The sequence below is a fragment of the Enoplosus armatus genome, chromosome 19 (genome assembly GCF_043641665.1).
Source record: "Enoplosus armatus isolate fEnoArm2 chromosome 19, fEnoArm2.hap1, whole genome shotgun sequence".
In the NCBI taxonomy this organism is placed as follows: domain Eukaryota; kingdom Metazoa; phylum Chordata; class Actinopteri; order Centrarchiformes; family Enoplosidae; genus Enoplosus; species Enoplosus armatus.
Genome location: NC_092198.1, coordinates 192550 through 218340, shown reverse-complemented (window position 1 = coordinate 218340; position 25791 = coordinate 192550). Strand labels below are relative to the sequence as shown.

The 25791-nt window shown below is 44.5% G+C and overlaps 1 protein-coding gene across 3 annotated transcripts in view; it reads left to right on the top strand.

Moving 5' to 3' along the window:
• Positions 1-7324: 7324 nt before the first annotated feature.
• The window catches only part of cdc42bpb (CDC42 binding protein kinase beta (DMPK-like)), a 33856-nt gene continuing 15389 nt past the window's right edge, over positions 7325-25791 (top strand). For all 3 annotated transcript variants that reach the window (XM_070925476.1, XM_070925475.1, XM_070925474.1), the window contains exons 1-15: positions 7325-7493; positions 12686-12777; positions 16279-16362; positions 16498-16593; positions 17025-17173; positions 17768-17861; positions 17996-18196; positions 18654-18902; positions 20835-21072; positions 21184-21291; positions 21994-22127; positions 23269-23511; positions 24864-24974; positions 25254-25498; positions 25603-25708. In XM_070925476.1, the coding sequence (XP_070781577.1) occupies positions 7325-7493; positions 12686-12777; positions 16279-16362; positions 16498-16593; positions 17025-17173; positions 17768-17861; positions 17996-18196; positions 18654-18902; positions 20835-21072; positions 21184-21291; positions 21994-22127; positions 23269-23511; positions 24864-24974; positions 25254-25498; positions 25603-25708 (2319 nt within the window). The remainder of the gene's footprint in view (positions 7494-12685; positions 12778-16278; positions 16363-16497; positions 16594-17024; positions 17174-17767; positions 17862-17995; positions 18197-18653; positions 18903-20834; positions 21073-21183; positions 21292-21993; positions 22128-23268; positions 23512-24863; positions 24975-25253; positions 25499-25602; positions 25709-25791) is intronic.

Here is a 25791-nt window from a genome sequence, read left to right as displayed (position 1 = left end):
GTCCGTGGTGTAGATGGTGAAGAGGAAGGGAGAGAGGACAGTCCCCTGCGGGGCCCCGGTGTTGCTGACAACTCTGTCTTGTAAGCGCACATACTGTGGTCTGCCAGACAGGTAGTTGACAATCCAGGACACGAGGGGGGCATCCACCTGCATCTCCGTCAGCTTCTCACCCAGTAGAGCCGGACGGATGGTGGAGCCGGACCATCCGTCTCTATGCACTGGAGAAGTAAAAAAACATGACTCTCACAGTGCTCGCCGGCTTATCCAGGTGGGCGTAGACGTGGTTGATCAGGTAGATGATGGCATCCTCAACTCCAAGTCAGCGCTGATAGGCAAACTGAAGGGGGTCCAATTGTGGCACAGATTTTAAGCACCCTGGGGCTGACACCATCAGGGCTGCAGAAGCAGGGCTCACAGTGTCAAAAATGTTGAAAAACAGATTCACTTCGTTGGCCCAGTCCACACTGCCTTCAGCTCCTCTGTTGTTGGTCGGCCTGTAACCCGTGATAGTCCTCATTCTACTCATGTTGTTCTGCTGGAGTTTCCATTCCAGCTTCCTCCTGTACTTCTCCTTAGCCTCCCTGATCTTTACCTTCTGTTCCCCCTGGATCGTTCTCACCTCGTCTCTGTTGCCAGCTGTGAAGGCCCTCTTCTTTGCATTCAGGATGGCCTTGATGTCCTTTGTCACCCATGGCTTGTTATTTGAATAACAATGAACAGTCCTTGCTGGGACAGTGGAGTCCACACAGAAGTTGATGGAGTCTGTGATGCACTCTGTGAGCCCATCAATGTCCTCTCCATGCGGCTCACAGAGTGCCTGCCAGTCAGTCACCTCAAAACATACCTGAAGTGTCTCAAAAGCCTCCTCCGACCATCTCCTCACTGTCCTCGTGGTTGCAGGCTGGCTCTTCACCAGAGGCACATAACAGGGGTTGAGGTGCACTAGGTTGTGGTCTGACCTACCCAGAGGGGGGAGGGGAGAGGAGCTGTATGAATCCTTTACATCCAGGGTCCTCTCCTCTCCTCTCTAGTAGGACAGCTCACATACTGAGTGAAGGTGGGAAGTGTCTTAGCCATGGTGACGTGGTTGAATCTGGAGACGGACTATGGCAGAGTGAATGACGTCACACGCCGACGCCAGGTTGGCAGAGGGGGGGATGTAAACAATCACAACAATGGCATGTGAGAACTAGCTGGGCAAATTGTATGGCCTGAGTCCAACCGCCAACAGTTAAATGTCCGGGCAACAGACACGATCCTTGATGGTGATGTGGGAAGGATTGCACCACCTGTTGTCAATGAGAACGGCAAGCCCCCCTCCTTTACGCTTACCGCTCCCAATGCAATCCCTGTCGGCCCGGACAGTTTGAAAGCCGACGATGGATACGTTGTCATCGGGAATGTCCTGGTGCAGCCATGTCTCCGTAAAGCACATTAAACTACACTCCCGGTACTCCCTCTGACTCCTGGCCAGTGCCGTCAGCTCGTCCATCTTGTTTGCCAGCGATCTCACATTGCCCATGATGAGAGAGGGGAGACACGGCTTATATCTCATCTTCTCCATAAGCCTCTGTTGTCTTGACCCACCTCTCTTCCCTCGTCGCTTTGTTCCTCATCTGCATCCTCTGTGTGTTTTTCTCCAGATTTCAGCGGGGATCTCCAATGTTCTTCTCTCCAAGCCGGCCGGCTTCAGAGCGATCAGCTGATCTCTGGAGTAAACAACGCGGCCCAGAAGTTGTTGCACGACTGTCCGATGTTTGAATGAAAGTAATTCCAGAGTGAAAAAAGTACCAGAACTCTCTCTACCGGCATGTTTGGAGAGGGCACAACTTCAAAAGTCAGTACTTTAAAAAGTTCTGAGTTAAATAAGGAATAAAGGAGAAAAGTAAGAAAAAATAATAAAACAAACAGGAGCGACAGTAACAGGCTGCATGCACGGTCGGTGCATGTCACATGCCGCACAAGAGACAATAAGACGCTGGACTTGTTTTATGCCAACACCAAGGAGGCATATAACTCATCACCCCTCCCTCCCTGGGAAGATCTGATCACGACCTGGTGCACCTCCTGCCTGTGTACAAACCCCTAGTACTCAGGCAGCCAGCTGTCTCTCGCACAGTGAAAAGATGGTCCGACGAAGCTGACAAGGCTTTGAGAGACTGTTTTGACACAACTATGTGGGAAGTACTCTGTGATCCTAATGAAGAAAATATAAAATCATAATTAATTAAATTGAATAAATGTTTCTGTCAAGTCCCAAAATGTTGTTTTCACTGTGATATAAATTCATGTGAACTAAAGCTTCATGAACATTTAGTTTCCACATGTAGTTGTAGTTCAGGCACCTCAACATGTGTTACTGTAAGATGGTCAACTGTTGAAGTCAAAGTGATTCGAAGGACATTTACTTTCTTAACATATGAGTGCCCCCATGTGGTAGAAACAAGTAGTACATCCACAAAACATAATCCTGACCGATGTTATTATATATTATATTAAATATATGAATATACTTAATATTATTACTGATGCATAACTGTGTGAGCAGCATTTGAATGTTTTAGTTGGTCATATTTTATAAACTGTGTTTTCAGTGCTTGTGAGGTCCAACAAACTAATGACATTCCTATCAGCCTCAGCTGTACTTTGTGTTTACTGCTAATTAGCTAATGTTAGCATGCTAACATGCTAAGCTAAGATGGTGAACATGAACAACTTGTCTTTGTCATTAACATTATTAGAACAGTTATCATTTAGCTCAAAGTAGACTCTGAAGTACGTTGGTCTAATGTGTCTCTGAATTGTTACTCTTTAAGGCGAACAGCAGTTTTCAACCTTTACTGGAAGTGTGTTCAAGTCATATTATAAATATATTTTATTTGAAATGTCACAGTCAGAGCAGGTTTGTAAACTTTTAAATTTAATGCTAACTTTTTATGCCGTTTTCTGTCACACTAGAATATTATAATCTTTGAATGGAATGAAATGAAAAATAAAAAGTCTATAAGAAGGCAAGTTACACCTGTTGATGTAATATTACAGATAATAACCAATGACTTATAGCTTCTGCTGCAGGTGTGAACATGAAGCTGTCAATCAAGTCTGTTTCTGCTGAAATCACACAGACACCAGCTGAGTAATAACTCAGCTGTTTCATACAAAATGAAACTCAAAAAAGGAATTGAAAAGTAGATTTTATTCTGATTCTATAACATGTTTTTAAAAATACCAACAGAGAGAAAATGTGTGCGTTTCAAAGCCTTTCAGAATAAAAGTCCCTGAAGAACCGAAGAGTGGCAACACAGAGAGGAGATTCAGCGGTGGTCGTTTTGGGGGGTAAACCGCCATCTCCTGGTTGAAGGTCCAGAGTCTGACCCATTCATCCTCTCCAACCTGCTCTTTATGTCACCTTTAAGACAGAGAGGCCTGAAGGCACCCGTTAGCAGTCTGCGTGAGGTCACTCCCTGAGTGACATCACAACACCTGAGAGTGTTCAATGTGGTTGCTGGTCGTGTCAGCTTGTTTCTGATTCTACAAAACAAACTCTTCTCTATTTAGTGTGAGTATTTATACTGCATATATCTTTGTGTGGTATCTGTTAACAGCAGATAAAATCTATCTTATCTTAAATAACATTGAATATAAAATGATTGATCATGCTTTTCATATAATGTTCCAGTCAACATGTGTTTTTAAATTCACTTATTATTATTATTATTATTATTATAAAATCATTAAAATTGTCATGATAAAACACTTAATGTTTTATTTATTTCAAAGCAAACATCTGAAATGAATCAGCTGATCAACAGCCACAAAGACTGTTTACACCAGTCTGTGATGATGTCACACCGATGATGTCACACCCAGTGAGTCCCTCTCCTGGGGGGCGGTACCAGTCTCTCCCAGCTCCTGTCAATCACAGCATGACGACATGTATCCAGAGCCTTTCCGGTGCAGGAAGGCGGAGCCTCCGTGTTCCTCAGGGAAAGACAGACAGGTGAGTCAGGTCAACACAGAGCAGCAAATACCGACTTCCGGGACGGGGAAATTATCCTTCAAAGTAAAAGCATGGAGAGGGATCGTTTGGAGTAGCAGCAGGTGTTAGGACAGACTGAATTTCATTATTTTTGTTTATATTCTTATTATTCTGCCCTGTTTAATGTCATTTAATGTTTGTGTTTGTCGTCTTTTGATGAGTTTATTTAAATGTTATGATATTAACAGACTGAGAAAGTTGTTCAGTTGTTATCTTATATCTGTTGTAAGTGAATACTTTACTTAACTTGTTGTAAAAAGAGCAAAGAAAAAACTTTCTTTATTCTTCTTCTCATTTTGAAGAAAATTCTGAATTTTAAAATTAATTTACATATAATAAATAGCTTGTAATTTGTTTAAGATTTTAGATTTCCTTGTGTGATAATTAACTAATAATAACTAATAATTATTTGAACATTTTTCATGAACATTTTTTACTTTGAGTTGATCATGATTATTGCAATTCCTTGTTATCAGGCTGTCCCAATAAGTCCCTGAGGACTCTCCAGCTGATCCAGAATGCTGCGGCATGTGTCCTGACAGGAACGAGGAAAAGAGATCATATTTCTCCTGTATTAGCTTCTCTGCACTGGCTCCCTGTAAAATCCTGAATAGAGTTTAAAATCCTTCTCCTGACCTACAGATGAGGTTCTGTGCTTGGACCAATACTATTCACCTTATATGCTTCCTTTAGGAGATATCATTAGAAAACACTCCATACATTTTCATTGCTATGCGGACGATACCCAGCTATATTTATCGATCAAGCCAGAAGAACCTGATCAGTTAGCCAAGCTCCAAGCATGCCTTAAGGACGTAAAGACCTGGATGACCTGCAATCATCTGATGTTGAACTTGGACAAGACAGAAGTTATTGTTCTTGGCCCTGAACACCTCAGAAACACAGTATCTAAGGATATTCTTACCCTAGATGGCATTGCCCTGGCCTTCAGCTTGTCTTTGATCAGGACATGTCCTTTAACTCCCACGTAAAACAAACTTCAAGGACTGCCTTCTTACACCTCTGTAACATTGCAAAAATCAGGAAGATCCTGTCTCAAACAGATGCAGAAAAATTAGTCCATGCATTTGTCACGTCTAGGCTGGATTATTGCAATTCCTTATTATCAGGCTGTCCCAATAAGTCCCTGAGGACTCTCCAGCTGATCCAGAATGCTGCGGCACGTTTACTGACAGGAACCAGGAAAAGAGATCATATTTCTCCTGTGTTAGCTTCGCTGCACTGGCTCCCTGTAAAATCTAGAATAGAGTTTAAAATCCTTCTCCTGACCTACAAAGCTCTTACTGGTCAGGCACCATCATATCTTAAAGAGCTCATAGTACCCTATTACCCCACTAGAGAACTGCGCTCCCAGAGTGCAGGGTTGCTTGTGGTTCCTAGAGTCTCCAAAAGCAGAACAGGAGCCAGAGCCTTCAGCTATCAAGCTCCTCTCCTGTGGAATCAGCTCCCAGTTTGGGTCTGGGAGGCAGACACACTCTCTACTTTTAAGAGTAGGCTTAAAACTTTGCTTTTTGATAACGCTTATACTTAAGGGCTGGCTCAGGCCTGCCTGGACCAGCCCCTAGTTATGCTGCTATAGGCCTACACTGCTGGGGGACTTCCCATGATGGACTGAGCTTTCCTCCTCTCCCTCTCCATCTTTACACATTCATCTCCCTCCGATGCATGTTACTAACTTTATATCTTCCTGGAGTTTCTTTGTGCTTTGTCGTCTCGCAGGTTCCTGTGGATCGTGGTCCTGGTGCGCCTGGCTGCTGCTGCCATGGGCCTGCCTGACTCTCATCACTACAGTTATTATGTTTAGTTGTAGTTCTGTTACTATAAAAGCTATTATTACAGATGTAACTACTATTATCAGTCATATTTCCATTATTATTATAATAATTATAGCTGCTATGGCTACTGCTAGTGCTGCCATACATCTCTCTCTCTCTGTCTCTTTCAGTCTGTCTATCTGTCTCTCCCCCTCTCTCTTTCTCCCTCCCTCTTTATGTCTCTCTCTCTCTCTTCCTCTCTCTCTCTCTCAAACCCAACCAGTCAAAGCAGATGACCCCCCACCTAGAGTCTGGTTCTGCTCGAGGTTTCTGCCTCTTAAAAGGAAGTTTTTCCTTGCCACTGTTGCCAAAGTGCTTGCTCATGGTGGGAACTGTTGGGTCTCTGTAATAACATTATAAAGTGTCGGTCTAGACCTGCTCTATTTGTAAAGTGTCTTGAGATGACTTTTGTTAACAATTAAGTGATTATCAAAATAGTTGCAGAGTAATTTTCTGTTGATTGATTATGGATTAATGACAAATCTTTTCAGCTGTAGACAGAACTAAACAGCTGAAGTGGAAAAATCCTTGAATGTTAATATTCTGTATTTTTCTCTCTTTCTCTGTCACAGGACACTGAATATTTGGGGGTTTGGACATTTGAAGACGTCTCTGGACAGTTTATATAGACGTTCTTCACTTTTTATTGACAAAACAAGTATTGGTTAAATGAGCAAATACTTAGTTATAGTATTTATAGTATTTATATTTTGAAGGAGGAATGTTAAATGTTAATTAAACCAATATATTAATCGATAAAATGTCTAAAGAGTTAAAGAGTATTAGGTCTATTTTAAAATTATAACCCGACAGTGATTCAGGTGGCGCTGGATCTTTTATTGTGAAACTCTCCGTGGCCGGAAGTGTGTTTTGGTGTCTTCAGCTTGCTCTGAACGATCTGATCTGGATTCAGCCATATTCCCACTGAGCAGCCACACCGGCAGCCAGCCTCAAACTACCGAAAAACCCTCTCTAATCCTCCGACGCGCTCCCTCGCGGTCTTGACGGTCCTCGTTATTAATCCCGAGTCTGTCCCGGAGCTCCCGGACATGTTACCGAGCTAATACCCGGCCCGGGGACATGGAGCAGCGGCGGCCAATTTGAGCGAGTCAACGGTCTGACCGACATCCCTATTTCTGAGAGGAAAGTCCAGATTTACCGGGATTAAAGCCGATGTGGAGGACGGACAGACGTGGGCCTACAGGCTGAACGGCTCACAACACGACTGACCGACGTTAGCCGGCGTAGGCACACCGACACACCGAAACCCAGACGGCTCAAAATGTCGGGAATGTTTTCCCGGAGCTAACGAGCTAGCTGCAGTTAGCAGGCTGAGCTCGGCAGGACACGGCAGGAAACGGAGCCTGGGCGGCGGGTTACACTCGGATTGTGTGGCGGGGGTTGTTGTCGGTTTGTCAGCGGGAGCGGCGGGTGACTGTCCCGGGTCAGGATGTCTGCTCAGGTCCGTCTGAAACGTCTGGAGGAGCTGCTGCTGGAGCAGAAGGCGGCGGGTTGCCTGAGTGTGGAGGCGCTGCTGGACCTGCTGCTCTGCTTCTACACTGAGTGCTCCCACTCCCCGCTGAAGAGGGAGAAGCACGTCACCGACTTCCTGGAGTGGGGTAAGAGCCCACACCCGGTCCTGGTCCTGAACCTGGACCTATTTTTGTTCTCTAAACCCATTAAAACACAATTCAGTAGGTCCCAGGACCCTTTACTGTCACTGTGGGCCTGCCAGGTGCTCCCCGGGGAACCAGAGGGGGCTCCAGGGAGGGTCAGGTGGGCTTCAGGGCTTTCCGGTGTAGTTTGGTTTCAGGAGTCCATGACAGGTTTTCAAGTGGAGGTGGGGGGGCTTTCCAGGAAATTTGAAGAGGTCCCAGATGACCCTGAATGGTTTTAATGTTGCCCTGTGGGGAAGCTCAGTAAGCTTCAGAGAAGTTCAAGGGTCCTTGAGAGGTTCCAGGGGGCTTTTGGAAGGTTGAGGGAAACTGTTCAGGGCTCCTTGAGGGGGTTCTAATGAACCTTGAGAGGTCCCTGGATATTTAGGGGTTCAGGAGAGTTTCTAATGGAACATTATGTTTTCCAGGACACTTGGGAGTCCTTGAGGGATTTCCAGGGGGCTTCAGGGAGGTTTTAGGAGATACTTGAGAGCTTTCAGTGGTCTTTGAGGGGGTACTAGTGAACTTTAGGGGTCCCTCAAGTGATCCAGGCATGTCCAGGGATTTCATGGATGTTCTTATGGGGTCCTATGTTTTGATGTTGCCAGGTGTCCTTTTACAGTTTCCAGGCTGATTTGGGGATGTTTTGGGACTTCCCACTCTGGTCCACTTTGTCCTGGTTCACCCTGTTCCTGTTAAGCATGGTTTGTCCTGGTTTGATCTGGCCTGGTTTCAGGAGCTGTTTGAGTCTCTGAAGTTCTGATGAAACAGGCAGACAGACAGACAGTCGGATAGACAGACAGACAGACAGACAGACAGACAGTCGGATAGACAGTCAGACAGACAGTCAGATAGTCAGATAGTCAGACAGACAGACAGTCAGACAGACAGACAGACAGTCAGACAGACAGACAGACAGATAGATAGATAGATAGACAGACAGAAAAAAAGATAAACACACAGACAGACAGTCAGATAGACAAATGACAATGTGTTTTGTGTTTCCTGTACACACAAAAGATTGATGATTCATATTTTCACCTCTGTCTCTGACTGACATACACTTGCTCATATATATATACAGTGCTGTGAAAAAGTATTTGCCCCCTTCCTGATTTCTTATATTTTATTTTATTATATATTTTTGCACATTTGTCACACTTAAATGTTTCAGATCATCAAACAAATTTTAATATTAGACAAAGATAACCCGAGTAAATACAAAATGCAGTTTTTAAATGATGATTTCATTTTATTAGGGAAAAAAGCTATCCAAACCTACCTGGCCCTATGTGAAAAAGTAATTGCCCCCCCTTGTTAAATCATGAATTAACTGTGATTAACCACATTTTATGGAAAGCTGAGTTCAATTTCACTAGCCACACCCAGGCCTGATTACTGCCAGACCTGTTGAATCAAGAAATCACTTAAATAGAACCTGTCTGACAAAATGAAGCAGGCTGAAAGATCTCAAAAAGCAAAACACCATGCCGAGGTCTAAAGAAATTCAAGAACAGATAAGAAACAAAGTCATTGACATCTATCAGTCTGGAAAGGGTTACAAAGCCATTTCTAAGGCTTTGGGACTCCAGCGATTCATGGTGAGAGCCATTATCCACAAATGAAGAAAACTTGGAACAGTGGTGAACCTTCCCAGGGGTGGCCGGCCTACCAAAATTACTCCAGGAGCGCATGGACTACTCATCCAGGAGGTCACAAAAGAACCAAGAACAACATCTAAAGAACTGCAGGCCTCACATCAGTGTCCATGATTCAACAATAAGAAAGAGACTGGGCAAAAATGGAGTTCCAAGGCGAAAACCTCTGCTGATCAAAAAGAACACAAAGGCTCGTCTCACATTTGCCAAAAAACATCTTGATGATCCCCAAGACTAGACAAAAGTTGAACTTTTTGGAAGGTGTGTGTCTCGTTACATCTGGCGTAAAACTAACACAGTATTTCATAAAAAGAACATCATACCAACAGTCAAACCATCACACTACCACGTGGTGGTGGTAGTGTGATGGTCTGGGGCTGCTTTGCTGCTTCAGGACCTGGACGACTTGCCGTAATTGATGGAACCATGAATTCTGCTCTCTGCCAGAAAATCCTGAAGGAGAATGTCCGGCCATCAGTTCAAGACCTCAAGCTCAAGTGCACTTGGGTTATGCAGCAGGACAATGATCGGAAACACACCAGCAGGTCCACCACTGAATGGCTTAAAAAACAAAATGAAGGGTTTGGAGTGGCCTAGTCAAAGTCTGAACTTAAATCCAACTGAGATGCTGTGGCATCACCTTAAACAGGCCGTTCATGCTCGAAAACCCTCCAATGTGGCTGAATTAAAACAATTCTGCAAAGAAGAGTGGGCCAGAATTCCTCCACAGCGATGTAAAAGACTCATTGACAGTTATCGCAAACGCTTGATTGCAGTTGTTGCCACCAAGGATGGCACAACCAGTTATTAGGTCTAGGGGGCAATCACTTTTTCACATAGGGCCAGGTAGGTTTGGATAGCTTTTTTCCCTGAAAAAAAAAAATGAAATCATCATTTAAAAACTGCATTTTGTATTTACTCGGGTTATCTTAGTCTAATATTAACATTTGTTTGATGATCTGAAACATTTAAGCATGACAAATATGCAAAAATATTAGAAATCAGGAAGGGGGCAAATTCTTTTTCACAGCACTGTATATATATCTCTATATATATAGAGATATATAGATATTTATGTATCTATATATATATATTGTCTATATATATTGTCTGAAACCATCAAAAACCAACTCATCAGCCTGGAGTCCAGTTCAGGAGTCCAGAACCTGTAACTGGTCAGACTGGAACTAAGTGATCTGATCAATATTGTATCACAATATTAACAATATTTGTCACTAGATATCACAATGTGACAAATGTGTTCAAACTCACATGAAATAATTAAAACGGTGAGTTCATTAACATTAACGATCACAGTTATTGATTTGTTAATCAGTCATGTGATCAGATGATGTCATCATGATGTGATTCAGCTGATGAGTGATCATTTTGACTTTTTGAACATGTTTAGATGAAATGTCAGCTGTTGATGTGTTCAACATATCTATCGTAACTAAACAGGTGTGTGTGTGTGACAGGTGTGTGTGTGTCAGGTGTGTGTCTATGAGGTGTGGATGAGGATATGGATAACGTCTGTCTTGCTTCCGTTAGGACCACATTATTTAGAAATATTAGGGGACAACTACAAACTCTAAAATATAACAAACTGGGCTCAGCTGTAAAAGGTGAAGCTCTTGTGGTTCCAATAGGGCCAATTTCATTTGGTCATAACAATTTAACGTAAAAGCTCATTAATTCAGAGCTACAGCCTGTTTATCCTCTGTCCATGTAAGCTAGCATGGCATACTAATGTGTTGTGTTCTACTCTCTACTGTTAAAACTAACCCTGTTAATGACAGACACAGAGAGGTGTAAACTATGCTGACATGGTGGCTAGCTTGCTATAACCAAAGCAACCATGTAGCTGTAACATTACTGTGTTTTGGTGATAACAAAATAAAGTTACTGCAGACGACACGACACACGATTGGTTGCTTAGATGGCAAAGTGTTGTCAGCTTTCACAGTCCATAGGTTACAGGCGTATGACAGGTGACGGAGAGAGAGAAGTTGTGCTGGCTTGTGATGCTACAGTTACTTCCCATTTACATAGTTGCTTGCTCCTGATTGGACAGCGCTACAGATGTTTCCAAGCAACAGATATACACATCATTAAAGTCTTTACTAGCTGGTTAGACTACTTAGTAGTTTGAGACTAGTTAGTGCTCACATTAACTTTACCAACACGTTCTGATGAGCATCAGTGGAACCAATCAGCTGCTGAGTTTCATTTAATGTTCAGTTTCTCATGTGATGACGAACAAAGTGAAGGATTCATGTGTGTCAGCAGCTCCACATGCAAAGAGGTGTGTGTGTGTGTGTGTGTGACCCAGATAAAAATTGAGCAGATGAATAAAAGATGAAGATGAGCAGACAGTCTGCAGGGTCCTAGTGCCCCTCGATCATCACTCCTTCATCAGTCATTTTAGTATGAATATCATCTGTGTGTGTTTGTATGATATATTTTGGATTGATGGATTTAATAGATACTTATTGATCCTGTTTATCAGTCTGCTGCTCAATCAATACTCTTGCTGTGTCCTTCTGGTCACTGAGCATGACCCCCCCTCTCTCAGTGTTACACAGAGTTTACAGTTTACAGGAAGATGGAAATGAAGATAAACTATGATATGATGTGAATATTTATGTATGAACAGTAACATACAATGTTTATATAGAAGTCAACTGTAGAGATGATTTTCAATGGATAAATATTATGTTTCTTTTTTATCTAATATTTCTGTTTGTATGACGGCCGGGTTCAGTAATAAACCAGTCAAAGGTTTATGAATAACTAAGAGATGTAACGTCGTTGTGGTAGCTACCTAGCTAACTAATTGATACATCACCTTGCACTGACTGTTCAGTGTTGAGGCTCCAACACTGGAGCTGTAGTGGTTCACAAAATTCATGGTTCGGTATGAACCTGAAGAGGCTGCCTGGACGCTGTGGGGGGGGGGGGACTCTCCTCTCCTGGTTTTCTGGTCTGTAATCGACACATTCAGGTGCCGTCGTAAACGTCATGTTTGAAGTGTTTCCACAGACAGACCCAACTTCAGCTGAACGATGTCGACACACAGTTTGAAAGTAATCGTTGTTCTTTTCTCTGTAACTAACTGGGTAACATGGATAGACAGCAACTGGTACTCTGCCAAAACGTCCCGGTAAAACTCCGCGGGGCTGAAGGTCTAATGGTCTGAAGGTCTGATGGTCTGAAGGTCTGATAGTCTGATGGTGTGAAGTTCTGATAGTCTGAAGGTCTGATGGTCTGAAGGTCTGTAGGTCTGTGTGCGTTATGAAATGACTAAGCGTCTTGATTGGGGGAAAAAAAGGTATTCAGAATATATCTACCTTGGCGTGTGTGTGTTTAATGTGTGTATGTGTAGACTAACGGTGTGTGTGTGTGTACTAACGGTGTGTGTGTGTGTACTAACAGTGTGTGTTGTCCTGTGTGTATGTGTGTGTGTACTAATGGTGTGTGTTGTCCTGGTGTCCTCAGTGAAGCCGTTCACCACCACAGTGAAGGACATGCGGCTGCACAGAGAAGACTTTGAGATGCTGAAGGTGATTGGACGAGGAGCCTTTGGAGAGGTAAGACTTCCTGTTGACCTCTGACTCCCATCAGTTTGTCTCTCTGGACCTCTTCCTCTTCCTCCTCTTCAGAGCTTTTTCCCGCCGGCTGGCTACTCCATATCCTTATGGAAAGGCCTGCCTCTTCCTCCTCTTCCTCAGTAGTTCGGTGAAAATAATCTCCTCAGTGGAAACAGGAAGTTCTCAGGAAAATACAGGAAGTAAAAACCAGATCTGAGCAGGAAACTGACGTTTCCTTCACACACACACCAACCTCCTGCTGCTCCTCCTAAAATCTATAATTAGATAGTGACAGACCTCAGCCTCTCTAGCCGTGTTTAAGCATTGCACATTACGTATTAGTGTGTGCATTAAGTATTAATATATACATTAAGTACACACACTGACTGTATGGAAACAGCCACATTTGATCAAACTTGAGATGGTTTTTGGCTTTGTCGAAATGGGATGTGGACACGAGATTGAGATTGCGACCTTTTAACTCACATGACTGATCAGCTGATTCCACATTAATTGGTCTTCGTCAGACCAGCATGAAACATGGCCGACACCAGCTGAAATGACTGAACAATTCAAACCTGCGCAGTAGAGACAAACTCCTAAGGACACTTCTTCTTTTGACTGGTAGATTACAGTGTAAAGCGTCGCCTGTACCGCCACCTGCTGTCCAAAGGACGACCTGTAGCTCGTCTGTTCGCTCCAAAGAGCTGACAGTTCAAAAGTTAGCTTAAAATAAGCATGAGCCTGTCTGCCTGTCTCTGTCTGTCTGTCTGTCTGTCTGTCTGTCTGTCTCTCTCTCTCTGTCTCTCTGTCTATCTGTCTCTCTCTCTCTCTCTCTCTCTCTGTCTCTCTGTCTATCTGTCTCTCTCTCTCTCTCTCTCTCTTTGTCTCTCCATCTGTCTCTCTCTCTGTCTCTCTCTCTCTCTCTTTGTCTCTCCATCTGTCTGTTTCTCTGTCTCTTTCTGTCTCTCTCTCTGTCTGTCTCTGTCTATCTGTCTCTCTCTCTCTCTCTCTTTGTCTCTCCATCTGTCTGTTTCTCTGTCTCTTTCTGTCTCTCTCTGTCTGTCTCTGTCTATCTGTCTCTCTCTCTCTCTCTCTCTTTGTCTCTCCATCTGTCTCTCTCTCTGTCTCTCTCTCTCTCTCTTTGTCTCTCCATCTGTCTGTTTCTCTGTCTCTTTCTGTCTCTCTCTCTGTCTGTCTCTGTCTATCTGTCTCTCTCTCTCTCTCTCTCTTTGTCTCTCCATCTGTCTGTTTCTCTGTCTCTTTCTGTCTCTCTCTGTCTGTCTCTGTCTATCTGTCTCTCTCTCTCTCTCTCTTTGTCTCTCCATCTGTCTGTTTCTCTGTCTCTCTCTGTCTGTCTCTCCACTCCATCTGTCTCTCTCTCTCTCTCTCTGTCTCTCCATCTGTCTGTTTCTCTGTCTCTCTCTGTCTGTCTGTCTGTCTGTCTGTCTGTCTGTCTCTTCCTGTGTTGTTACAGGAAGTGTTTCCAGTTAAATGTGGCTCTGCATTTCCTGTTTATAACACACAACTTCCTGTCTTCTTCCTCTGAGCTTCCCACCAGAGCTCACTGTCTTTTTTTTTTATTCAGTAAACTTTATTGAAACACGTATAGCAACCAAGAATACCACATGTGTCTGTGAACACAGTAGAGGAACCAATCAGATCAAAGAAAATAACATTAATGAAATACACCTGTAAATTTTCTGGTGTTCAGTTGTAGATTAAATGTTTCTTAGTCTATATTTGTTTCCATGTAGTCACATGGTCCTCATTAAAGTAGCTGAATCAGCTGTTAGCAGCTCCGGTCTGCAGTGTCCTCATGGATGGACAGACAACTATCACTGGATCACTGTGACACTGAAGGAAACTTAAAAACAGGAGGATTCTCTGGCAGGTTCTGTAGCATCTTTTGTCTTTGATTTCCAGGTGGATTTATGAAGTCCAGCTCGCAGTCTGCTGTCAATCATTAACATGTCTCAGCCTCCTGTCAATCATTAACATGTTAAAGTCCTTGTGTTCAGATCTGATTTGTGTTCAGTGAACTCAGCCTGACTTGGCTGTTTCTTATTATATTTATATTCATATGAACAAACAAACTTTCTGTTTTTGATACGAGTGTGAATCAACCTCAAAGTATTTTACATATAACAGAAGGTAAAAATAAATAATCTACAAACAGGACAGAGAATTGATCTGACATCAGTGCTGTGAGATACACACTGAATATTATAATGACACCGACATAGCAGTGATGTCAGCAGGACTCTGATGATCAGATCTGGATCGCAGGTGAGGTCAGGACTCATGGTACAAGACTACATCACTAATGTAGTTTTGGTCTAAATCTGCTTCAACTCCACATATATAGTCAGCCTTAGTGACATCAACACCAGGGCTTTGTGGGTAATAAAGTTAATTAGGTTGGGTGGCGTGGTGGCGCAGTGGTTAGCATGGGAGGTATAGCTGGTTGGAGCGGGTTGGGGGTTCGATCCCCGGCTGCCCCCGTCATGTCGAAGTGTCCTTGAGCAAGAACCCTAAGTTGCTCCTGATGGAGACCAGCACCTTGCATGGCAGCTTTTCCTCTTCACCAGCAAGGTGTGTGTGTTCATTGTCCACATACCAGAGGAAAGGTGTGTCAACGCCACACCTGCCTGCTGCCTCAGGATATAAACACACACAGACCTTTGTGTTACTGTACTTGTGAGGACAGTACCTCACTTGGAGACTCAGTCTGGTCCTCACAAACACACAGATACAGCTCATAATCTGTGTGTGTATGTGTGTGGTTACAGGTAGATGAAGGTGTGGCACTGAGCTCAAACAGGTATCTGATATCAAAACAACCAAGAGTCTGACAGGTTACTTCGAGCAGCTCAGGTGACTTAACCTGAGGAGGTGTTTTGTATTAGCCAATCAGACAGCTGCATTGCGCACACCTTGTAGTGTTTTATAACAGTGTTAATGTCTCTCGCCCCTCTCTCCCTCAGTGTTACTGTCTTTCGCCCCCCTCTCTCTCTCTCAGTGTTAAGGTCTCTCGCCCCTCTCTCTCAGTGTTTGTGTCTCTCGCCCCTCTCTTTCTCAGTGTTTATGTCTCTCGCCCTCTCGCCCCTCTCTCCCTCAGTGTTAATGTCTCTCGCCCCTCTCTCTCAGTGTTAATGTCTCTCGCCCCTCTCTCTCTGTGTTTGTGTCTCTCGCCCCTCTCTGTGTTAATTTCTCTCGCCCCTCTCTCTCTCAGTGTTTGTGTCTCTCGCCCCTCTCTCTCTCTCTGTGTTAATGTCTCTCACCCCTCTTTCTCAGTGTTTATGTCTCTTGCCCCTCTCTCTCTCAGTGTTTATGTCTCTCGCCCCCCCTCTCTGTGTTAATGTCTCCCGCCCCTCTCTCTCTGTGTTTGTGTCTCTCGCCCCTCTCTCAGTGTTAATGTCTCTCGCCCCTCTCTCAGTGTTAATGTCTCTTGCCCCTCTCTTTCTCAGTGTTTATGTCTCTCGCCCCTCTCTCTCTCAGGTTGCCGTGGTGAAGATGAAACACACAGAGAGAGTCTACGCCATGAAGATTCTCAATAAGTGGGAGATGCTAAAGAGAGCTGAGGTGAATGTAGATCCTGGTTCCAACTTTAACCCCGGGTCTGGTCCAGGCCTGGTCTCCCTAATGTGGATCATGACATGGTGTTAACATGTTATGTTAGTGTGCAGTTTTAAACATGTGAACATGTCGTCTGTACAGACGGCGTGTTTCAGAGAAGAACGTGACGTCCTGGTGAAAGGAGACAGTCAGTGGATCACAACTCTGCACTACGCCTTCCAGGACGACAACTATCTGGTCAGTACTAATAATACTACTACTACTGCTGCTGCTGCTACTACTACTGTAATACTTCTGCTACTGCTAATACTACTACTGTAATACTACTGCTACTGCTAATACTACTTCTACTACTGCTAATTCTACTCCTGCTAATTCTACTCCTGCTAATACTACTCCTGCTAATACTACTACCAGAATCAGAAATACTTTATTGATCCCCGGGGGAAAATTGTACAGTACCAGTGCTCCCATTCAAGCGTAGAAAGCAGCATCAATTTAGAAATAAAAGTATGTACAAAATATAAAAATAAGAAATAGAAAATAAAAATATACACATTTACAATATTTAAGTAGTAATAGTGAGGTAGTATATGGCAGGTGAAGCAGGTCCAGATTTCCATAGTTTCCATGATAGTACTGATATATGTACCTGTGTTGTACTGCAGTACCTGGTGATGGATTACTACGTGGGCGGGGACCTGCTGACACTGCTCAGTAAGTTTGAGGATCGTCTTCCGGAGGACATGTCCAAGTTCTACGTCGCTGAGATGGTGCTCGCCATCCACTCCATCCACCAGCAGCACTACATCCACAGGTACTGGTTACCCTGGTGTGCATGTGGAGGCTGATGGTGAGTTGCTGTGAAGCATCCAACAGACAGGTGTGGTGACAGATGTTCGGTTTAATGTGCTGGAGCAGCTGGTTACCATGGTAATAATACTGTGCACGTGTCAGAGGAAGTGGGCTCTTCCTGTCAGCAGTGTCCTCTGGGAAATGAAGTTATGTCCTGTCCAGCTCAGCCTCCACCTTCCTGTGCAGAAACACACAGGAAACACTCGGCCCCGTTCCATGTCAGTTTCTACACTCTGAGCTGCGTTCCCTTACAGTCAGACCTCCTCCCAGTATGACTATACAGCTATGGTGAGAGATGGTAGAGAGAGGCGTGGTGTGTGTTTTCTCTCTCTCTCTCTCTCTCTCTCTCTCTCTCTCTCTCTGTTGACAGCCTGTTTATAGTCTGCTGGACTCCAGTCTGGCTGTTACCATGACAACCTGTCTGTCTGTGTCTCGGAGCTAAAACAAGTTGTCGTCAGGTTCTTCTTCTTCTGGGTTGTCAATCAGATAGGATGAGAATAGAAGAAGAAGTTGTGACCTCCTTTCTGACCTGTTTTAATGTGTTTTTGTGTCACAGAGACATAAAACCAGACAACGTCCTGCTGGACGTTAACGGTCACATCCGCCTGGCTGACTTTGGATCCTGTCTCCGTATGATGGAGGACGGCACGGTAACACAAACACACTCATGTGGATTTTGTCATTTGGTTTAGTTCAGAATTAAATTGGCAGTATTTTTAGAGTTAACTGGGTTTAATGTAGTGAACGGAATCCTTCAGTAACAGATTTGGTGGTCTCGGTGCAGGTGCAGTCCTCCGTGGCAGTGGGCACTCCGGACTACATCTCTCCAGAGATCCTGCAGGCGATGGAGGACGGAATGGGCCGCTATGGACCGGAGTGTGACTGGTGGTCTCTGGGAGTCTGCATGTACGAGATGCTGTACGGAGAAACGCCGTTCTACGCCGAGTCACTGGTGGAAACCTACGGCAAGATCATGAACCACGAGGTCAGAGCCACCGAGTCTCCTCTGCTGTAGTTAGTTTAAAAAAGCCATTAATGTTGATCCAGTTAAGATGAATGAATTAAAAAGCATCAAATTAAATATAATTTGTAAATGAATTCAGTCGTTGTAGAAACAATAAAGCAGAATACTGAATAACCATCCAGCCTGAGAGACATGTCATCAGCTGTTTCCAGGTCTGTTTGTCTCCAGACTCTCGTCCTACTTCTTCTTTTCTAAATCTGAACTCGTCTCTCAGCGGACGAACAAGCTGCTGTCCTGCTTTCTATCTCATTATCTGCCTGCCTGTCTGTCTCCCTCTCTGCCCGTCTCTCTGTCTCTATCTGTCTCTGTCTGTTTGCCTGTCTCTCTGTCTCTCTCTCTCCATCCTCTTTACTCCCCTTTCCTCTCAGTTTTTTCCTCACAGTTGTTCTGTGGTTTTCTTCTTCTGTGGTTGTCTCAGGAGCGTTTCCAGTTCCCCTCCCATACGACTGACGTGTCAGAGGACGCCAAAGATCTGATCCAGCGCTTGCTGTGCTCAAGGGAACGTCGACTCGGTCTGAACGGGATCTCCGACTTCAAGAGCCACCCGTTCTTCAGCGGGATCGACTGGGACAACATCCGGTCCACAGAGGCCCCCTACATTCCCGATGTATCCTCGCCCACCGACACCTCCAACTTCGACGTTGATGATGACGTCCTCAAGAACCCGGTGAGGAAGTATTAAACTCTGGTTGTAAACCAATTAGAGTCACAGTGTACCGGTGTTCCCATTATTAACCAGTCAGAATCCAGTCTGAGTGGTCTTTCTAGACTGTCAGACCCTGCCTCGAGTCTTTCAGGCCCTGTCTCTAGTCTTTCAGACCCTGCATCTAGTCTTTCAGGCCCCGTCTCTAGTCTTTCAGGCCCTGTCTATAGTCTTTCAGGCCCTGCCTCTAGTCTTTCAGGCCCTGCCTCTAGTCTTTCAGATCTTACCTCTAGTCTTAAAGGCATATGACTAGTCTTTCTGGCCCTGGACCTACCTCTAGTTTGCAGGCACCTGTCCCCCCTTTAGTCTCTCAGGCCCTGCCTCTAGTGTTTCAGGCCCTGCCTCTACTCTGTCAGGCCTTCATATGTCCACATACATACAAACACTTCAGAATATGAAGTCCAGTCTGACAGAGTGTTTGGGACAGTCCTGACACCATCCCCCACACCATCACCCACCAGCTCCAGCCCAACAGCCCCAACCCTCTCATCACACCTAGGGCTGAACTGTCACACCTCTTACCACCACAGCTGCCCCCCACAGTGCCCCCCCCCCCCCCCCTCCAGCATCGACACCTCTGTCTGTCCTTGAAAGAGATGTGAACAGGCTCTTCAAGAGACAAAACCCCCGGAAAGCTGCTGGACCAGACTCCATCTCCCCATCCTGCCTGAAGCGCTGCACCAATCGGCTGTCTCCGGTGTTCACGGACATCTTCAACACCTCACTGGAGACATGCCACGTGCCAGCCTGCTTCAAGGCCTCCACCATCACCCCCGTCCCCAAAAAACCAGGGCCCACAGGATTAAATGACTACAGACCCGTCGCCCTGACCTCTGTGGTTATGAAATCATTTGAACGCCTGGTCTTGTCCCACCTCAAATCCATCACCGACCCTCTGCTGGACCCCCTGCAGTTTGCCTACAGAGCCAACAGGTCTGTAGACGACGCCGTCAACTTGGCCCTACACTTCATCCTCCAGCACCTGGACTCCGCAGGATCCTATGCCAGGATCCTGTTTGTGGACTTCAGCTCTGCCTTCAACACGATCGTCCTGGCTCTTCTTCAGGACAAGCTCTCCCAGGTGAACGTGCCTGACCCCACCTGCAGGTGGATCACAGATTTCCTGTCTGACAGGAAGCAGCACGTGAAGCTGGGGAAACACGTTTCAGACTCGCTGAACATCAGCTCCCTCATCAAGAAAGCCCAACACAGGATGTACTTCCTGAGGCAGCTGAGGAAGTTTAACCTGCCACAAACAATGCTGGTTCACTTATACACTGCCATCATAGAGTCCATCCTCACCTCCTCCATCCCTGTCTGGTACGCTGCTGCCTCCACCAAGGACAGACGCAGACTGCAGCGTATCATCCGCTCTGCAGAGAGGGTGATTGGCTGCAACCTCCCATCTCTTCAGGACCTGTACTCCTCCAGGACCCTGAGAAGAGCAGGGAAGATCGCTGCTGACCCCTCCCACCCTGGACACCATCTGTTCGACCCCCTCCCCTCTGGCAGGAGGCTGCGGTCCATCAGGACCAAAACCTCTCGCCACAAAAACAGTTTCTTCCCCTCTGCAGTCAACCTGACAAACTTACGTTCACCCCCCCCCCAGACACAAACACAAGTTACACGTTATATTAACGTACATCACCCCTGTCCCCCCTGCGTTACATTAATGCACCCACCCCCCACTGGACACTTATCTGGACACTTTACTTTATTTTGGTCACTGCACTGTTTGTTATTTATCTTATCTTATCTTATTTTTATTTTTATTCTTATTTTACCTTTTATATTCTACATATTTGTTGTCAAAACAATAGCACCTTCAGACCACGGCAAATTCCTTGTAATGTATGTTACTTGGCAATGAACAGTTTCTGATTCTGATTCCTGCAGGACATCAGCCCTCCGATGTCTCACACTGGTTTCACTGGTCAGCACCTCCCCTTTGTCGGCTTCACCTACACCACCGACAGCTGCTTTGCTGATCGCAGCTCCGTCGGCCGGGTGGGGCTTGGCCTCCACCAGGAGGAGGAGGAGCGGGGAGGAGGAGGAGGGCAGGAGGTGGAAGCATTTGAGAGGCGGATCCGCCGACTAGAGCAGGAGAAACAGGAGCTGAACCGCAAGCTGCAGGGTGAGACAGACACATTTAAAATTAAAACTACAAATGACATTCAAGTGTACAGGATTCAAATATTTACCGCGCCGGATGTAGTACTCCTGACCTCTGACCCCTGATCTGTAGAGTCGACTCAGGCCCTGCAGGCTCCGGCCCGAGGAGGAACTCTGACTCGAGACAAAGAGATCAAAAAGTTGAATGAGGAGATCGAACGGCTGAAGAAGAAGCTGGCAGGTCAGAGTGGTAGTAGTATAAGTAGTGGTGGTGGTAGTAGTACTAGTTATGGTAGTGGTGATAGTTTGGGTAGTAGCAGTAGTAACAATAAAAGTCACTGCAGAAATCATTTCCAGTTTAAATATCACACTTTTTTCAAAATGTGTCAACAAAAACCTGAATGACGTTGTACTTGTAGTACCACTTCTAACAGTAATAATAGAAATGATGCTTTGAGTACAAGCAGCAGTGCTAGTAAAAATAGTACCATCAGTACTAGCAGCAGAAGAAGCACAGCAGTAGTAGTATTAGCAGTTTTAGTAGCAGCATCAGTAGTATCACAACTAGCAGAAGCAGTAGTACAGTTTGTAGTAGCACGAGTAGTTGTACTAGTACTAGCAGCAACAGTACATTTGTGGTAATGATAGTAGATGTAATACCAATAGTTAAACAGTAAAACAGCAGAGCCAGTCCTAAATAGCAGTAGTACAGTTGTAGTAGTTCTATTGATTTTAGTACCAATACCTGTTCTAGTACAGTCAGCAGTATCATTTCAAGTAACAGCAGTACTGCAGTTGTAGTGGCACTAATAATGCTAGTACCACGGTGGCACTAGTATCAGTACTAGTATCAGCAGTAGTAGGACTACCAGTTTTAGTTTTTGGTCATATTTAGCGGTCAGCATCCTTCAGGTGAGTAAACCCCGCCCCTCTGTTGTGGTAGACTCTGATAGGCTGGAGCACCAGCTGGAGGAGGCGGTCACACTCAGACAGGATTACGAGAGCTCCTCCTCCAAACTGAAGACCCTGGAGAGGCAGGTGAAGACACTGAGACAGGAGAAAGACGAAGTCCACAAGGTACTTTACATCACTGAAAGTGGTCTCTGGTGTTTAGCAATGTAAGGTCTAGTTATACTCGGATCTACTAGAATCAGGTCTAGTTGTCCTCGGGTCTACTAGGATCAGGTCAAGTTATCCTCAGGTCTACTAGGATCAGGTCTAGTTATCCTCGGGCCTGTTAGGATCAGGTCTAGTTATCCTCGGGTCTACTAGAATCAGGTATAGTTATCCTCAGGTCTATGAGGATCAGGTTTAGTTATCCTCAGGTCTATGAGGATCAGGTTTAGTTATCCTCGGGTCTACTAGGATCAGGTCTAGTTATTCTTGGGTCTACTAGGATCAGGTCTAGTTATCCTCAGGTCTACTAGGATCAGGTCTAGTTATCCTCGGGCCTGTTGGGATCAGGTCTGGTTGTCCTCGGTTCTGCTAGGATCAGGTCTAGTTATCCTCGGGTCTACTAGAATCAGGTATAGTTATCCTCAGGTCTACTAGGATCAGGTCTAGTTATCCTCGGGCCTGTTGGGATCAGGTCTGGTTGTCCTCGGGCCTGTTAGGATCAGGTCTAGTTATCCTCGGGTCTACTAGAATCAGGTATAGTTATCCTCAGGTCTACTAGGATCAGGTCTAGTTATTCTTGGGTCTGCTAGGATCAGGTGTAGTTATCCTCAGGTCTATGAGGATCAGGTTTAGTTATCCTCAGATCTATGAGGATCAGGTTTAGTTATCCTCAGGTCTACTAGGATCAGGTCTAGTTATCCTCGGGCCTGTTGGGATCAGGTCTGGTTGTCCTCGGTTCTGCTAGGATCAGGTCTAGTTGTCCTCGGGTCTACTAGGATCAGGTCAAGTTATCCTCAGGTCTACTAGGATCAGGTTTAGTTATTCTCGGGTCTACTAGGATCAGGTCTAGTTATCCTCGCATCTATGAGGATCTGGTCTAATTATCCACAAGTTTATTAGGATCACGTTCAGAGAATATTATTAATTCTATAATATAAGTTATTAGTGTTATTGTAATACCAGTATTATTGATGTATTAGTGTTATTACCTGATATTAGTATAATATTAGTATTATTGTAATAATAATATAATGTTAGTATTATTGTAATATTAGTGTTATTACCTGCACATTGAAACACACCTGTCCCCCTCGGTGAGCAGCAGCTGGCCGACTCTCTGGAGCGCCTTAGGAGTCAGACCAAGGAGCTGAAGGAGGCCCACTCTCAGAGGAAGCTGGCCCTGCAGGAGTTCTCGGATCTGTCGGAGAGGATGGCTGACCTCCGCTCCTCCAAACAGCGCCTGTCCCGTCAGCTCCGGGACAAAGAGGAGGAGATGGACGCCCTCCTGCAGAAGATGGACGCCATGAGACAGGAGATCCGCAAGACCGAGAAGAACCGCAAGGAGGTGAGAGAGTCCTGAAACACTCAGTTTGTTCTCTAATAGCAGAGGGGGGATTACTAAATGAGCAGACTCCTTTCACTAATGAAGATCATGAACTGTGGTTGAAAGCTCCACAAAAGATAGTAAGTGGGCCTCGAGTTATTGGAGTTATATCTGCTTGATATGAAATATTTTAGTAAAACATTGTTTCGTTTTGTACAATTTTTAATTTTGACAAAAATAATCCAAACTCAAGGTCTCACCACCTCACCGTTCATCGCCTCACAGTGACTTCTTATCAATAAACCACATTGATAAGAAAAGATATTGTTATCTGAACAAAAAAAAAAAAAACACATCATAGAAACCACAGGAAAACTGTGTTTGAAAGCTCCAGAAACATCAAAAATAAAGTTTCACCATGAAGATTTAATAAAGTCACAATGAACATGAAGATGAATAAATGAAAAATACAGAAATCACTAAAATGTCAGTTGTTAATATTAGATTTGTTTTTTCTGACAGAAACATAATAAAATTAAATGATTTCATGTGGAAAATAAGGAAACGTCTCATTTATGCTGAGACCAAAATACAACAGGTACCAGAGTGTTGATCAGTTCCTCCTGGTCTCCACCAGAGGACGACAAAGACCAGGAGATCTTTACCAGAGGTGGTCCTGACCTCCTATGGTCACAGGAACAGTAAGACCTCCAACCTTCACAATAAATCATAATCATTTAAGTGGGTTTATATGATCTGACAATAAACATATATAACATATATACAGTAATATCTGTGTGTTTCTCTGGGCTCCTGGTCATTACCACGATGATGATTAACAATCAGTGATAATTACAGTTCAGGTTCAAAGTTTACAGACAAACATGTTTATTATATCAGTAATATTATAATTATTTTGTATTATATTTATATTGATCTCCCATCTGAACTGAGCTGTTTCTGCAGGAGACGTTTCTAGTTAAATCACAACAAGTAAAGAAATAAAAACATTTAAAATATGTAAAACAAATGTGACAAATTGGAGAAGAAGAAAACAAAAATGGAGTTGCAACGATTATTCTGAAAAAAATTTACTATTCTGATTATCAATTAATTGTTTTAGACATTTTCCAGCTGCTTTTTTTAAATGTCTTAAACAACAGTAAATTGAATGTTTTGGGCATTTGACTATTGGTCAGAATAAATAAATAAACATTTGATGACGTCACTTTGTCTTGTGCTTCATAGACCAAACGATTAATCTAGAAAATAACTGATTAACTTATCTGTTTAAAGCCGTAACGGAGCAGTTTGTGATGTTTTAGAGAGGAGGGGGAGACCTTCAGAATAAAAGCATTGTATATGTTTGTCAGTTGGAGGCTCAGCTGGATGATGCAAAGGCAGAGGCGTCAAAGGAGAGGAAGCTGAGGGAGCACAGTGAGGTTTACTCCAAACAGCTGGAGACGGAGCTGCAGAGCCTGAAGGTCAGAGGTCACACACACACACACACACGTATTTTTACATCCCAAGTCTTTTTGTGATCAGGTTTTTGTTGCTTTTAGTTCTAGTCCTGTTTTGTTTTTGTTTTTGCACAGTTATAAAAAAGAACAATATCAATAAAGCAGCAGACTGTTAAGGTGGTATGAATAAAGTCCTAATGAAATGTCCCCACTCAAACGGGTCCTCACAAAGGTAGAAATACAAGAGCGCACAAACACACACTTAGAGTAAACAGAAGCGGGTCATTGTGGTTCTGGTCTCAGTCTCAGCAGGGTCGGGGAGCAACAGCCGGGGGGGCGGAGTCTCAGCAGGAGCTGTCCCATCTGAAGGCGGAGCTCGATAAGAAGGTCCTGTTCTACGAGGAGGAGCTGCTGAGAAGAGACTCCGCCCACTCCTCCGAGATCAAAAACCTCCGTAAAGACCTGCACGAGTCAGAGGGGGCGCAGCTTGTCGCCAACAAGGAGCTTCTGCAGCTCCGAGACAAGCTGGACAAGGCCAAGATGGACAGGTGAGCCCAGAACCAGGTTAGACGAGAGGGGCAGGTTAGTCCTGAACCAGGTCCACTAGAGGGACAGGTGAGTCCTGAACCAGGTTTTGTTTTGTGTTCTGCAGACAGACGGAGATGGATGAGGCTGTTGCAGCTCTGAAGGAGAAACATGAACGAGAGAAAAACCTGCTGACAGAAGAAAACCGCAAACTGACGGCTGAGACTGACAAGGTGACGAATTCCTGAAGTCCTGAAGGTCTCAGTCTGGTTCAGATGAACTGATGCAGCTTATGATTAATAGTTCAGTATCAGGT